Genomic DNA, 15791 nt, shown 5'->3' on the forward strand with positions numbered 1-15791 from the left:
AAGATTTCAGATGTCAAGAACCTGCTCAAGAGCCGCTCAATAACTCACAGAAATACAGACGCTTTTTATTTGATCTTCTCTAATAGAAGGTGTAGCGGACAGTCAGTGTGGTCTGCTCTCATCTTAAAAACACACAACGTGAGGTAATATATTGTGTAGAAATAGTATACAGCCTATAAATAATATAATCATTTAAAAAAAAAAAAAAAACGAATAATGTGAAAAGTAAATGTACAAGCAGAAATACAGAAAAAAAAGATCTTGATTTGGCAGAAGGACGGGTTTTGCGACATTTCAGAAGATCGTTAGAAAAGACGCATCCGGGAAAAAAAGGTCATCTGGAAGTTTGTTGATCGTAAAAAACAAATAATAAAGAAAAAAAAAAGGGTGAATTATGAGCCCGTAAAATCAAACCCTTGAATTAATAACACATTCATTTGTAGACTCATATTATTTCGCATAAACGACTCGATTTCAAAACGTGTAAATCTTATAAATAAAAGAAGACGATCCGTTTTGGAACAGGAAACAGAAATGATTCCCATCAAAGGCCAGTGATAAAATAGTCCACAAAGGCAAATCTCAAAGGAAGGAAACAAAAATAGAACAAATCTGAGTGGACTGGTTTTAAACACACTCCGATCACATCTGCGATTCACAGGGAAATATTAACTCGCATGGGTTCATTGATTCTGAAATTCAACCGTGGGAAAATAGACTGTCTGATGCGGATTTATGTGGGGTGAATACTAAAATAAATAAAACAAAATGTATTGACAGGTTTTTTTTTTTTAATCATTAGTATCAGTGTTTAATAATGGCTATTTAGTATTTATAATAATGATAATATCAAGTATTGCCGTGGTAAGTATCTATTGTCGTTGTTTAATAATTCAGTAGTAGCCCATTTAGCATGTTTAATTATTAGTGTATTGCCAGTATTTACAGATTTTTAGTGTATATTTAATAAATGGAGTTTCGGGAGGATTCTGTCAGAGTTCATAAGCCTCTGGTTACTACAGTCTGGTGACAGTCCTTCAGCAAAGCCTCCACATCTTATAAGAATTAATTCTTGCTCTGTCGCTCATTAAAGTTTCTCATCAGAGCCTCAAACAAACGCGTTTACCGCAGATCACACGGGCCAGCGAACGCCCGAATAATAATTCGTCTTTTGTCCGTTTTTAAATAAGAATTGGGCTATACGGTCGGTGTTGAGTAATAATGAATATTTAATGATGATTCGTGTTTCGGTCACGATGGTTAGGGACCGTTCATACAGAACGCGTTTGAAAACGCCAGGCGCACGGTAACGTTAGTGACAAAACGCAAAATCTCGAGACGCGTCGCTTAAAGGATGAACCTCATTTTACTTTTAATAACGCCATCGCCACCGTCAGTCTTGATATTTAATCAATATCGTTCGTGTTTGAAAGAAACTGACAAAAAAAGTAACTTGACTCAAACTGCCATGACGCGCGGCTTTTACGCGCGCGCGCACATCTGTTTCGCGTCAGCCCTTGTGGCGGAAGTGACGTGTCGACGCAGGCGATGACGCTGTGGCGCAGTGTACGCGGAAGTGATGGAAGCGGGTTGTGTTTGTATTTCTGCCGGAGTCTGACGCGTCGGATGAAGCTGTAAGTGCTCGTTTGTGTGTTTGTGAGTGTGTGACACGCGGACTGAAGTGTGTCGTGTGATGTGGAGACTGACGTTGATCGTGAATGCGCGCAGGGTTTTAGAAACAGCGTTCAAACCGGAGCTTGCTAAGGTGTCAGTAGCTTTAACCCATATGTCAGTCTGTTCGTGTTCATCCGTGTCAGGGAGGAAAGTAAACAGGGCTCAAATGATGTATAAATGCAAATATCAGCCGCTTTCGCCAGGATAAAGGCCCACGTTTGAATCGCTTTTCGAATTAGTGATACACTACCCAACGCTCGTGCTTTTAAATTCCGTCAGAACGTAAGCTGTGATGGAGTGAAACAAATCTGTCATGTTTCACGAAAAACAACATTAGGGTTTCAATGACATGTGGGCTGTTGTCATTTGTAGGTGAATTGTCCCTTTAACTTCTTAAGCACAGACACAGGAATATCACAATGCAAAGGTCGAAGACACTTCTTGTCAAAAGGAGAAATGTCAAGGAATAAATACAAATAAGAATGGTCCAAATGTCTGTCTTGATGGACGTGTGAGGATCATAACTGTCACACTTTTATGAATACAGTGAACTGACTGAAAGATTATCAGAAAAAGATCTAACGAAGTTCAAGAATGAATTCACAATATGCACACGTTCACTCACAGGCTGATGAGACCCGGGGCAACTTTCTGAGCAGCACTGCAGGGCACCCAGGAGAGACACAGGGCCCGCGACCGGTCTAAAGGGTCCAGACAGAGATTTGTTGCCCGTTCTCAATGGAAAACTGCCCAAGCAGCATCGTTTGGCAGCATCACTCAGATAGTCGGCCCGTGTATCGTCAGCCTTACTGTTATGCCGTAAACCAGCAGTGAATGTTTCTTGTGTGGTCATACGTCAATTACGTAAATGATGTATGTTTTACATTTAAAACGGCGGAATTTGACAAAAGTTTAATGGTTTAGCTGATTATTAAAACAGTTAAAAATAGTAAAACAGTTGTGAAATATTAATCTTGCATCGCTTTGACCGTTAAATCTGAAGCGTCAGTGAAGCCCCGCCTCCTTTGAGTTGATTGGCCACATCAATCACTTTGACGTTGACGAGCGCGGTCTGACGCTGAGGGACATTAATTACATCAAATTACGGCATCAAAGTACAGTTAACATTCGCTGATAGTTTCATACTTTGATTACGTACACACCAGTGATCACAGTGGTGGGTTACAGCACTTGCTGCAGATCTTTTCAGGTAAATATATGTGTGTGTTCAGCGATCGATGGATGGATGTGAGCGGCATTAATATGTGCTGTTGAAAATTCTGTCAGATGACACCTGACCAGTCCTGTCAAAGATGTTTTAATAGAAACAGAAATTGACTGTGTGTGTGTGTGTGCGCGTGTGCCCGCAGGCATGACGGGATGTCAGGATGCTGGAGTCGTATGTTTCTCCTCTCTTGATGAGTTATGTGAACCGCTACATCAAGAACCTGAAGCCGTCGGACCTGCAGCTGTCATTATGGGGCGGAGATGTGGTGCTGAGCAAACTGGACCTGAGACTGGACGTGCTGGAGCAGGTGAGAGAGAGTCACAGCATCAACACACGCTCGTGCTGATCTGCGTCTGGGCGAGGGCGTGCGACACTCGGCACAGCGGCCTGTTTCCTGAAGCTTTCCTTCACTCCATGTCCGTCTGTGTGCCGTTTCTGAAGGAGCATTTTAAAATATGATCTGCCAACCAGAAGGACTGAAACAGTCATTTTGCCTGAATGATCTGGACATTTTTATCGTGCTCTATTTTTATTCCTCACGAAAATAATGCACTCAGTATCACCAGAATAGCTGTGACATCTATAATGTCTTCTGAGATTTAATTTATGGTTTTGGTCGATGGTTGAGAGGTGAATAATGTCACATCTTTGTACGAAGTTTTTCAAAATGCTTATCATTGGATTCATGGAGTGAACCTTTAAACTCGCTGGCAGTTGCTTATAGTCCCTACAGTTTGAGGGATGTTACTCCTCGTTGATATGTCAAACGATGCACGGAATGATTTTTATCTTTTATATTTACAGAATGAAATGATTAAATAATGCAGTAATATGATTAATATCGGTGAGACTGGGAATCACAGTCACTAAAAGGAGAAAAGTTTCATTTGACAGCAATTGCGTCTGATGACATTAATGTGAGGAACCGTTTTGTTCAGATACATTTTAGGGACACATTTACGCGAGTTTACGCTTGAGTCGCTACAGTCGCCCGGATCGGTGACTTACGGCTGTCCGGCGTGTTCGTGTGAGAAGGAGAGTAATGGACAGCAGGAACGAGATTAGAAAATAGATTAGAAGATTTCTTCTCAAAAGGAGAATTCAGTAGAGGAGACTGAGCAGCAGCGTCTACCTGTTTGCTCATTTCTGAAAAATTGCTAGGCAAACACAGCAGATAAACCAGTTGATTCTGAAATAATTCTGCGCCAGCTGACGAAACACTCCTATTCGGAATGAATATTGATAACCCTTGAATTTAAGCATGCCATTTAATGCAAATCATCAGTTATCATCATGAACTTTATGGACTGTGTGCAGTGACTTGAGCGCCGTGAACATCTAATGAAAATGAGTCCAAATGATATTTTCGGCAGAATTCCTTAGAAGTGTCAGCATTGAGTGTTTTCATAGTGTTTCTTCAAAGCTGTCAGCGTTTCTGAAGGGGTGAAGTGTCTGCTGTCATCTGACGCTCTCACATACATGGAACAGAGTATTTGCTTTGCTTTCTTATTTGGGCAACACTGAGCTTTTGCAGTTGTAATATCTGGAACGGATCACTGTGTCATGTTGTGAGAATGTTTGGCTCCGCACACGCTCTCGGAGTTTGATGCAGGATATTATTAGAAGCAGCTTGGGTCGTCCCAAGCGGGAGTTAAACTTTCTCGAGTGATCTTCAATTAAAGCCACTCTGGAATCCCGTCAGAATGCCTCTGGAAGCGTTTGAGGCCTTTTTCTCTGTGCGAGCTGTGAATTCGTTACTCCTGTGCGATCTGTCGAATTCCTTCATTCATCTTCTCGTGTGTGTTTGCAGGAGCTCAAGCTGCCCTTCACGTTCCTGAGCGGCCACATCCACGAGCTGCGCATTCACGTGCCCTGGACCAAACTGAGCTCGGAGCCCGTGGTCATCACCATCAACACAATGGAGTGCATCCTCAAACTCCGAGACGGAGCCACGGTCAGTGTGCGAACGGAGCTGCTGAGATGCGTGACATGTTTAAAACATGCAACTTACAATGATTTGAAAGTATGAGGCTAGTGTGATTATAATCCTATTCGGTTGCTCACTGAGTACGTCTCGTGGCCTCCACGTGATGTTTGCACAGAAAGGCGTGTGAAGACGGTCCGTGGGGTTGCTTGTAGATCAACACGACCAGTCGTTCCTTCGTCTAGAACAGTTGTAACAGCACAAAAAGGTGATTGAGACACAACACTGAAGCGTTCATGTCAGTGATTGAACAACACTATACATCTATCCCATGTTTCGCATGATTGCGCGGTGTTTTACGGTAATAAAATTGTGGAGATCGCTAATCGACAGCACGTCATAGGCACGGAGGTCGGAAAAGACGTACAGTGTTCCTCGGCGTCGGAAGCGCATGAATGGCCCGCTGTTTTCATGCGCTGGAGCGGCGCTAGCGCGCAGGGAGTCGTCGTGAGGAGGTCCTGAGGCCAGATGGCCAGTTAGAAACACATTTAGGAGGGAAGTCAATTAGAGCTGATTATAGCGGCTTCTGCAGAATAGATCTGGAACATATGCGTGTTTCGCTGCGCTAATATTACCCACCGCCGCAGCTACTGCCGTCTGCGTGTTTCCGCCATGTGGAAACGGTACCGCGTGTTGTGCGCTTGCTGTCGTGCGGCAAGTCGGGACAGGTTCCGTTAAATTCCCAAACAGGTATTTGTTGCAGATGTGTTTCACAGAGCCGACCGGTTCAGAAAGAACTTTTGGAAAATTGCAAATGACATTCAGACAAATTATGCGCTGGTAAAGCTCGGCCCGGAGAGACCCGAAACCAGACGCGGAGCCTGAGAAACCCGGACCGTTTCAGTTTAAGTGACAAATATTTCATTATGTGTTTGCAATTCATGCAAATATTCAAATAAAAGAGAGCAAAATGCAGTTGTGCAAAACGACATACAAATCAAATGAATAGGAATGTAATCAATGTAACTGACATAGAAGAAATAGTCTAATGTCAAAGAATCGACGTTACAGGTGCAGGTGGGAGAGAACGTTGAGTGTGTTTGTGTGTGTTGAGAACAGAAGGAGGTTTGCAGTGTCTGCTGTGAGTTCCTCCGATGATTAATGATCTAATGAATGTAGTTTGTTTTTACAGTTCCTCTGAGCAGCTGAATATGATCCTGTAGAAACATCTGCAGGCGTTTCATGTGCGCGATCTGCTCTGGATCTACAGCGGCAGCAGCACGTCTGCAGCGATGCCGAACGCGCGGCAGTCAGCGAGATGTGCAGACGTGCTGCGTTCGTGCAAGTGTTTGCAGATGTGGAGGTGTGCGAATAATCTTCAGCAGATTCTCAGAGCAGCTCCTCCGAAGTGTGAGCGCTCGGTGTTAATCTCCCTGTATGATTTGTTTATTATATCTGCCGGTGTGTGTGTTGTTGTGTCAGACGTCTTCATTAACACAGCTGGAGCTGATGGAGGTGTGCGCTGTGGCTGCTAAAGGGCTTGTTGATCTTACAGAGGTTGACTGAGTGTGTTTAACTCTGGGACCATGTGATTTTGGTCTCGGGTCAGAGGTCGCCGTGGCTCATGTGGGGGGCGTAGAGGCCGTTACTGATGCAGTAAAGTGAATCTCTCCAGTAAATCAGTGTCTGTTATCAGTGACAAGCGTTCTGGGATGTTTGCGTCTGACCTCGGCGCTGCGCTCGTCTGATTGTTTTAGCTGCATCTTCACCCTTTCATCACAAACACACAGCAGACTGCAGCAATAAATGAGAAATAAACCTTTACTGCTGTTTATCCCACAGTGCATCTGTGCAGAACTCCTCATTCCTTCAGATCCACACACACACACACAGTGCTTTTACCCAGAACTCAGAAACTGTCATAAAGTCTTTCCGTCTGATCTCGTCTCTTCCTCTCTGACGGTGTGTGTAAGGTTGAATGTGTTGTTTCTGTGTGCAGGATGATAATGAAAGCTGTACGTCGAGTTCGACCAATCGCAGCGCCTCTGAGAGCTCTAAGGCCGCGTCTAAACCTCGACGGGTGCAGCAGGCCCCCAGCGACCCTGACCTGCCCCCAGGTGAGTGATGTTGTGAAGGCCGCAGGGCCACGGACCCTCCCTGAGGAGTGGCTCTTATCTGGAAAGCCTCTTAAAGACCCCCATCAGAGCTCAGCACACTGTTTGTTTTCATTAAAGCTCACACACACACGCACACTGAAACACACACGCACAGTCCTGTTTCACTCAGCAGGACATAATTAACCTTTTTGAATGCATTTTTTGGTTGTGATTATCACACATTTATTCATTTTGTGAGTTTTAAAATTCTAATTTTTAATTGGGATTGGCTGCTTCTGCGTGAAGGTGTCAGTGATGTTCAACGCTTTTAATGTTATCAACGTTTTAGCATTTGCAGCACCATCTCGTCCTTACTGTATATGTTTCCATTTTGTCAGGAAGAACGGCCGCAAGCCTTTGCTCCTCATCCGCTGACATGTTTTGCAGTGTAACGACACACCATCAGAATAAAAAAAAAAAACCTGAGCAACCGGCAAAATGTCTCTGCTGATTATGACGCCTTTTCAATCAGATTCGTATTCAGATGATTTGAACTCAAGCTGTCAGTGTTTTAGTTTGTTGCATTGATTTTGTGAAGCTCGGAGGAGGCGGGTCGTTTCTGTGAATGATAAGGCGAGTTAAATCTCACGTGCGGTTGAGCGTGCGTCTCCTGCACATCCGAACGCGTTTACGTCACAAGCGGCAGCCGACGCGTTCCGCGGGCAGGAAGAGGCCGGTGGAGCCTGAGAGCGGCTCTTGGCTCGAGGAGCACATAAAGCAGTTGGTTTTTCCAGCTATTTTATGACTGGAGTTTTTCGTCCCCACGGGCCGCAGCACAGGTGCAGCTGAAGCAATAGTTTATAGAGAGATGAAGGGCGGACGGAGGGAAAGTCGGCCGCTCCGCTGGCTAAATTGGATCCAGAGAGCACTAACAGGGAATGACTTTACGACTGCGAATGCAGGTGCTACACGCACACACAGACCCGCCGCTGACCCGCGTGTTCAACACACACCCACGACTGACACATGGAAAGCAGCACGCAAAAAAAAATCACGGCGACCGCACACACAGACGCTCACGTGAGCGATGCCCACAGGAAATGAAGCGCAACTGCGGACGGTACGGCGACTGGGACCCTTCGGCCCTCGCCGGTGCTGTAAAACACTCATTTGTTCTTCGCCTGATCGCGAAGCTTTTGAGTTTGTCGGATTACGATCCGCGTCGCTCCAGAGCTCATTAATAAAACGCAGCGCTACTCGCACAGGAAGACAAACATTTGAGTTGGACAACAAGGAAAAAGCATTAAAGTTTTATAAGTTGAAGTGGGACTGCGAGCGTTCACCAGGGCTGAATAATGCCATTGGACCTGCGGTTATGACCATTTATAGCTGTATATTTTAATATTTTATAGCTGAAACTCTGGTTTGTAATGTTTTCAGTACTTTGGTGCTTTGTTGAGTAATGACCTTAGACTGTGGATGCTGTTCAACTGGAGCTTCTGGTCGTGAGCTGCTTCCTTCACACACACACGCACACTCATGCACACACCGACCGTCTGCTCAGCTGTTGAATTGTTGTAATGTATGTGCAGCCCTCGTGTACAATTAATCAGTGAGACTGCGATTATAGCTGCAGTGAACTAATCCTGAGTGTCAAGTGTTTTGTTTTGGTGGGTGAGACAAGGGAAAAAAAACGCGAACGTCCCCAGTGTAATTAACAGGGTGCAGACGCTGTGTAAAGCAGATTTATTGAGCGTTTGCGCGAGCGCAGGACTCGACGTGCTCCTGCTGAACTGATTCGGGCACTATGATGGGACGCTGTAGTTTAGTCGCTGTGGTCATTTTCTGTGTGGAATTTCTTCACTCATTAGAGTAAGAGTTTTTCAAGCTGCTGATCAACGTGACGTAAAATCAAAAGTTATATTTTTGGGCTTTTGTAACTTTATTATTCAGATAGGACAGTGGAGAGATGACAGGAAAGTATTAGGTAGAGAGAGGGGAGGGATTGGCGAAGGGCCTCGAGACGGGAATCGACCTCGGGTCGCCGTGCGCGCAGTTGCGCTGTATAACTACAAGGCTATCGGCATAGACTGTGAAATCACTCTTGTAGCGCGGCATATAGACTGACATGGTGTTGTCCCGCGTCACAATAAATCATTGCTTTTATAGAATCAAGGGCAAATCATTTTCATGTGTTTTAGATGTATTTGGTTGTATTAAATGTCTGATTTTTTTGAGCATCTCGTGCCGTGTTTTTTTTTAAGATGGCACTTTTAAAAAGTCTCCATCCAGCTGTTTGTGAACCTCCAAGTGTTTAATTTTTCCTCTCTGTCTGTAGGGTACGTACAGAGCCTGATTCGGCGAGTGGTGAATAACGTCAATATCGTGGTCAATAATCTGATTCTGAAGTATGTGGAAGATGACATTGTGCTGTCGGTCAACATCACGTCTGCGGAGTGCTACACGGTGGACGATCTGTGGGACCGAGCGTTCATGGACATCATCGGTGAGTTCACGTGTTTTCAAGCATATGAATGAATGTAGGGTCAGTGCTGAATAATTTGGGGTGTAAGAGTGTGTGTTTGGGATCATTAGGGGTTGTGGAGGGTGTTTTTGGGTAGGGCAGATTAATAGGTTAGTAACTCTCGGGTCAGAATGGGATCAGTATGCTGGGGCTTTCAGGGCTTTTGTTGATTTTGTAGTTCTGCTTCATAAATATTCCTCTGAATTACAACGGCAACAGGAATGGCAATAATGAATCTTTATTTTAACAACTGCATAAACATGTTTCCTTAAGAGTCAGAAGAGACGACGTGATCCTCTCGTAGGCCGACAAGCACACATACGTTGACCTTCTACCCTTTGAAGTGCTTCTTCAGAGTTGGCTGCTCCCGTGCTGCGTCACGATCTGAAAGAGCAGCTAATAAACCTGACGAACCCTGCCGCCCAGCGTTCACTCTCCCGCCATCTCTCTCTGTTTATGTCTGTCTGTGTCTCTCGCTGCAGCTCCTGAACTGGTCCTGAGGAAGGTGATCAATTTTTCCGACTGCACCGTGTGTTTGGATAAACGCAACGCGAGCGGGAAGATCGAGTTTTATCAGGACCCGCTGCTCTACAAATGTTCTTTCAGAACTCGTCTTCATTTCACCTACGACAACATCAACGCCAAAATCCCCGCTGTCATTAAAGTAAGCGAGCGTGTCTGTCGTGTGTCAGGATGAGGTTTTACGTGATCTCGTGCGTCACTCTTGTTTCTGTGTGTGTGTTGAGGTTCACACGATGGTGGAGAGTCTGAAACTCTCTCTGACGGACCAGCAGCTGCCCATGTTCATCCGGCTGATGGAGCTGGGCGTCGCGCTGTATTACGGCGAGATGGGCGTCCATGGAGACGGCGAGAAAGAGGAGAGCGGCTCGCTTCGAGAGAGCGCCCCCGGTGAGTGAGACGAGCGCCGCTCGCCATTTCTCTTTCTCTTCGAATCGGTTCGTTTCTGAGGCTGAAGAATCGGATCGGACGAACCGAGTGTCTGTGGTCACGATGGTCCTTCTGTGTCCCTGTCTCTCTTCATTTATTTATTGCTTTGGAGACGGTCACGTGTGTTCGGGTCTCAAAGCTTCTCAGGAGAGAAACAGAGAAACAAAGGCTGAGTGAGAGATTTAATTAAAGCGTGTCAGAATCTCTGTGAGAAGACGCTCGCAGTGAGATTACACACATTCCAGCGCGGTGACATCAGCTGATCTCATCGTCTGCCGCAGGTCTGATGGACGCGTCCGATCCGTCTCTGGCGGGTCAGTACTTTCAGGGCGAGGATGAAGATCAAGGCTGGATGTCGTGGGCCTGGTCCTTCGTCCCGGCCATCGTGAGCACGGGAGAGGAGGAGGGCGAGGGCGAGTCGGGCTTCTACACGGACTCACAGGAGTCTGGTGCCGCCCGGCCCCTGCAGAACTCACCCAGAGACCCCGTAGTGTCCGTCGGCTTCTACTGCACTAAAGCCTCCGTCACCTTTAAGGTGAGTGGAAAAAGAAAACAGGAAAATGCAGAGACGAATTCTCATACTAAATACTGATTAATGTATAATGCGAGTGTTTAATGTTGCCTTTGGCATTGTTGATGTACTGTTTCCTAAATACTGATTGTCAGTATTGTTATACATTTAAAGGTGACTTGACTTGACTTGACTATACATTTCGATTTCAGTTGTGTAATAAATTCACTTCTAGGTAGTCAGCCACAGCGCTCCACACCTTCTTCTCTGGCCAGGTCCAGATCTTGGGTTTGTTGATGTTTGCAGAACTCGCCATGCTGTGGATGATGAATATGCTTTATTTTCTGTTTTATATCACTGTCAGTTCAGTGTTTTACTGTCAGATCGTGCCGTGCGACTGTGGATTTATGCTCAGGAGTTTGCTGGTCTGTTCTGGAGATGCTGTCTTCTCAAATCACTTCATGTGGTTTTACAGTCAATCCTTTTTGTCTCTTAATTCATCGTCCACTGAGAATGCATGGGAAAGTTGATGCAGGACTAATTAGTTTGATATTGTTTCTCTGAAAGCATTAAAGAATGCTGAATCTTAAGGTGTGGAGCCTGAGTGATGGGAGATGTGAAAAGTATATGATAGTTTCCCTTCAGCAGACTCACTAGAAAGCGAGCATTGCCAGCATATATTGGAAAACGATGTATGACATCCCAATTACTTGAGACTATTGTTGATTCAAACAGTTTCATTTTCATGAGTCTTTCCCCAATGAATCTGTGTTCTCTGGTCCGGGTAGCTGACAGAGAGCTGCTCCGAGAGCAGTTACTACAGTCCACAGAAGGTGAAGTCTCGTGAGGTTCTCAGTGTGGAGCAGGAAGGAATCACAGTGGAGGTGAGAGAAAGACACGAGTCCGTCGTCAGCTCCCAGATCTCCTCCTGCGCTCACTGACGTCTCCTTGTGTGCGTGTGCGTTTCAGGCTCTGATGATGGGCGAGCCGTTCTTTGACTGTCAGGTTGGAGTCGTGGGTTGTCGTGCCTTGTGTCTGAAGGGCATTATGGGGGTTCGTGATTTTGAAGAGAACATGAACAGAAAAGAGGAGGTAATTCGCACGCACGCACGCACGCACGCACGTCTATCCTCATTGTGTAGTGGTATTGAGTGTGTGTTTGCTGCCGCAGGATGCCGTGTTCTTCCTCTGCGGCGACACGCTGAGTGTTAAGGGCATGACGTATCTGACCAACTCGCTCTTCGACTACCGCAGCCCGGAGAACAACGGAGTCCGTGCAGAATTCATTCTGGATGGAAACCTGCATAGGGTATGAGCTTCATATTCTCTCCCCACCTTCATCGCCCTCATGGTTACAGATGGAAGTGTATGTGTGTGTGTGTGTGTGTGTGTGTGTGTGAGACTAGCACAAAAGTTTAGGTTTGTGTTTTTCAGTTTAATGCATTTACTAAAGAGCTTTATTCAGCGACTTGCACTGCATTCAAGGTGAACATCATCAGTTTTTCATGCTATTGGGAATCGAACCCATGAGCTTTGTGTTGCTAGAGTGGTGCTGTGCTGTTTGAGCTGCAGGAACGCTTTATGAACGCTCTTTTATCTCTCCTGTAGCTCCAGCGGTGCAGCATGACCACAGCGACAGCAAACTCATTCAGTCTGTACTTATCGCTTTGAGTAAAAGCTTCTGCCAGATGAATGAATGTCAGTGTGAATATTTTCTATCCAAGCAGTTTGTGGTGTTTTTTGGGCTCATAGTGTGGATGATCTGATTATAAACACAGTTGCAGTAATGCAGGTGCTGATAGACCAGTGTATTTCTGTGTAGAAGCATCCACAGGTCTCTGATTGGTCATTGTGAATCTGTCACTGAAGACGGTTCTGTGATGTTCTGCTCTTCTTGTGTTCGCAGGAGACATACACAGAGAACGCGGGGCTGCAGCGTTACGGCGCATTCTACATGGATTATCTGTACACGATGGAGAACAGCAGCAGAGGTACCTCTCTCTTTCTGCTGTCTGTCAGCCTGAGGAGGCGTTTGGAGCGACACACTGACGACCGCTGCCCTCGCGCTCACCTCAACCTGTCACGCTGCTCTTCCTGTGCTAGTCTTGCTTAATTAGGTGTCATTTTTAAAAGAGGAGATTTGTAACCAAGATTCAGCTTATTTCGAATATTTAACACCAGTTACAAAACCACAGGGTTGCATTATGGTGCACTGATGCAATGAGAACAACTTACTAAAGTAGTATAAGAGTGTAATGTTGCAGCACTGCTAGACATAACCTGGATTTTAAAATAAATAACAGGATGTTGTGGAATAAATATCGGTGACTGTTGCCTTTTCCACTTTGTGAGAACAGAATGAAAAGAAAAAGGCAAGATTTAGTGTGACTCTAGAATGTTTCTCTTTCTCTCTCTTTCTGCCGTTCTGTCGTTCCGTATCAGCCTCAGATAGCGATCAGAGCGTAAAGCAAACACAGATATCGTCAGCTTTGGCTGTCAGGCAGATGTCTGAGATGCGGATGAGTGTCGCTCCTCCAGCGAAGCTAAAATGACGCTTTCCGTTAGGAATGTCGTGTGAGTCAGAGCGCGTCTGCCCTCGGAGACTCGAACCCGCGACCCTCGTCCACATCAGAGCGCCGCGGAGCGAGCGTCAGCGCTACATAAACGAAACTCAAACCTGCGTCGCGCTCTCTCTCATAATAACTGCAGCGCTGAGGCGCGGATCTCCTCTAATGCTTTAAATCCGGCTAATTTCCCTCCCCGTGTCCTTCAGCAGCGCTGCGAGCTTCCAGATGTTTGATATTAGACTTAATCCAGCCCAGCCTAAATGGGAAGAGGAAGTGACATCGCTCGCTGCACTTTTAATCTCCACAAATCAGGAGGGAATTTGAGCAGCTCATGAACTCTTTCTCCCTCTCCTCCGTCCCTCCATTTGCAGTAACGGGACTCCCACGTTCCCCTCAGCGCTCTGCTTTTATTACATGCGCAGCTGTGTGTGTGTGTTTGTGAAATCGTGATATGATGTTTGTGTGTGTTGGAACATTTGGAATAGTGATCTTTGATAACTGTGTGTGTGTGAGAGAGCAGCTGTAAATCTGTCGTCCTATTAAAGGTGTGTTCACAACGACAGCGATTTGCAGCAACAAAGTGACCTGGAGTCATTCGTTTAGAGCGAGTGAGTGTGTGTGTTGCATCAGCGTTCGCTCTCGGGGTCTCTGGCGGTCAGCTCGCGCTGTGCGAGTCGAGGGCCCTGATCATCTGCTTCCTTTAGGCCCCGTAATCGCACAAACGACCCATAATCCCAGCCTGACATACAGCAGTCGAACAGAAATCCGTCTGTCAGTGTGTGTGTCTGCGTCGAACCGGTTGTTTTGCCTTGTTGTTTTCCAGTTTGCGTGGGGCTGCAGGATTTTCCTGCGCTGCGCAAAGACGAGCCGCCGCTGGTGCAGGAGACGTCGGCGAAGAGGATTGTGGTCGGTCCGTTAGACGTGCAGCTCCACAGCAGTGCCGTCCACCGGATCCTGAAGATGGCCGCTTGCACGTTGGACCACGAGTACCAGCCTTACTGCAAACCGCAGCCAGGTAAAACACACACGCTTACACGTCCGGTAGTCCTCACAGTGCCGCCTTGAGTTTCAGTGTTTTGGGGTTAAATTCTGTTTAAAAGTTACAGATTGTGAAATGAGTAGTTACAAATAAACCTCGCTAAGAAACAAAATTAAATAAACAGTTAGTAATAAATTGAGGAGCAAAAAGCTCATGTCAAACAGCAGATCTCAGAGTGCTCGTGGTTTCTCTTATTAAAGTGACTGAGGTTCCTGTGGTCAGTATTGTGGTTTATTATTATTATGACTGACATCACAGACAGCAGCAGGTCTGTGAGCTGCGTTTACACCATTTAATCTCCGCCTCTGTCTGTCCGTCTGCCTGACGTTCCGTCTGTCTGTGGGGCAGATGTTGTGGAGGAGCGCGTGTCTGTGGTACCGGAGCAGGTTTCGGCGCTGGAGGAGTTTATTCCCACCCGTCAGACCAGCGTGACCCTGATGAGAGCGACAGTCACTGTCCCTGCGGCGGAATACAACCTCCTGCACCTCTTACTTCCTGTTCTACTGGGACACAAGGTGCTAACAACACACACACAGTCTCTCCTCATATACCTTACCTGTATGTGTGTGTGTGTGTGTGTCTTTGTACTACTACATGTGTTTTTACATAGGTCTCGACTGCACAGACGTCTGTCCCACAGTTCCAGCTCTTGCGTCCTCTGCCTGCGCTGCAGCTGCAGTTTGAGCGCGTCACGTTTGAACATTCAGTGCCAATGTATGAACAGGAAGTGACCCGTACAGCTAGCAGCCTGAACCAGCCATCAGATACACTTCTGCACCACTGCTACACACACTGCTACCTGAAGGTACAGACACACACACATACTGTCAGTGTGTTTTAATGTAAATGGACATGACACAGTCAAGTTTGTGTCAGATGAAGCAAATATTGTTATTTTTAAACAATTTTATTATTAATAGTCAGGAGTGTATGAACAGCTGCTTTAATTACACAAAAATAATATTTAAATGATCAGTGTCACTTTGAACGTCTGCTGACATTTCAGTCTGGTTTATGCGTACACACACACACACACCATCGTTTTGTTCTGAACACACTTTTCTCTTTGTGTCTCTTTTAGGTCTTTGAGCTTCAGGCTGGTCTGACTGTAATCGACTCAGAGGGGGTTTTTCAGCCGCTCATTCCCATAATTCCTTCTTTCAGTACTGCTCTCTATGGGAAGCAGCTCCATTTGCCTGCCTACTGGTGAGACTCTTACACACACATTACACACACACACACACACACACACACACACAATGGGTAAAGCGCTTAGATGA

The 15791-nt window shown here is 45.9% G+C and overlaps 1 protein-coding gene across 1 annotated transcript in view; it reads left to right on the plus strand.

The window, feature by feature from the left end:
• Positions 1-1535: 1535 nt before the first annotated feature.
• LOC127178049 (intermembrane lipid transfer protein VPS13B-like) overlaps positions 1536-15791 on the plus strand; it is a 78856-nt gene continuing 64600 nt past the window's right edge. Inside the window, 16 exon segments of the mRNA XM_051130677.1 lie at positions 1536-1634; positions 3045-3209; positions 4713-4856; positions 6826-6943; positions 9261-9428; positions 9929-10110; positions 10193-10355; positions 10676-10929; positions 11694-11789; positions 11875-11997; positions 12077-12214; positions 12812-12896; positions 14296-14487; positions 14860-15026; positions 15122-15316; positions 15593-15717. Coding sequence (XP_050986634.1) covers positions 3063-3209; positions 4713-4856; positions 6826-6943; positions 9261-9428; positions 9929-10110; positions 10193-10355; positions 10676-10929; positions 11694-11789; positions 11875-11997; positions 12077-12214; positions 12812-12896; positions 14296-14487; positions 14860-15026; positions 15122-15316; positions 15593-15717 — 2297 coding nt within the window. The 5' untranslated portion in view covers positions 1536-1634; positions 3045-3062.

Source organism: Labeo rohita, chromosome 16, assembly GCF_022985175.1.
Source record: "Labeo rohita strain BAU-BD-2019 chromosome 16, IGBB_LRoh.1.0, whole genome shotgun sequence".
Taxonomy (NCBI): Eukaryota; Metazoa; Chordata; class Actinopteri; order Cypriniformes; family Cyprinidae; genus Labeo; species Labeo rohita.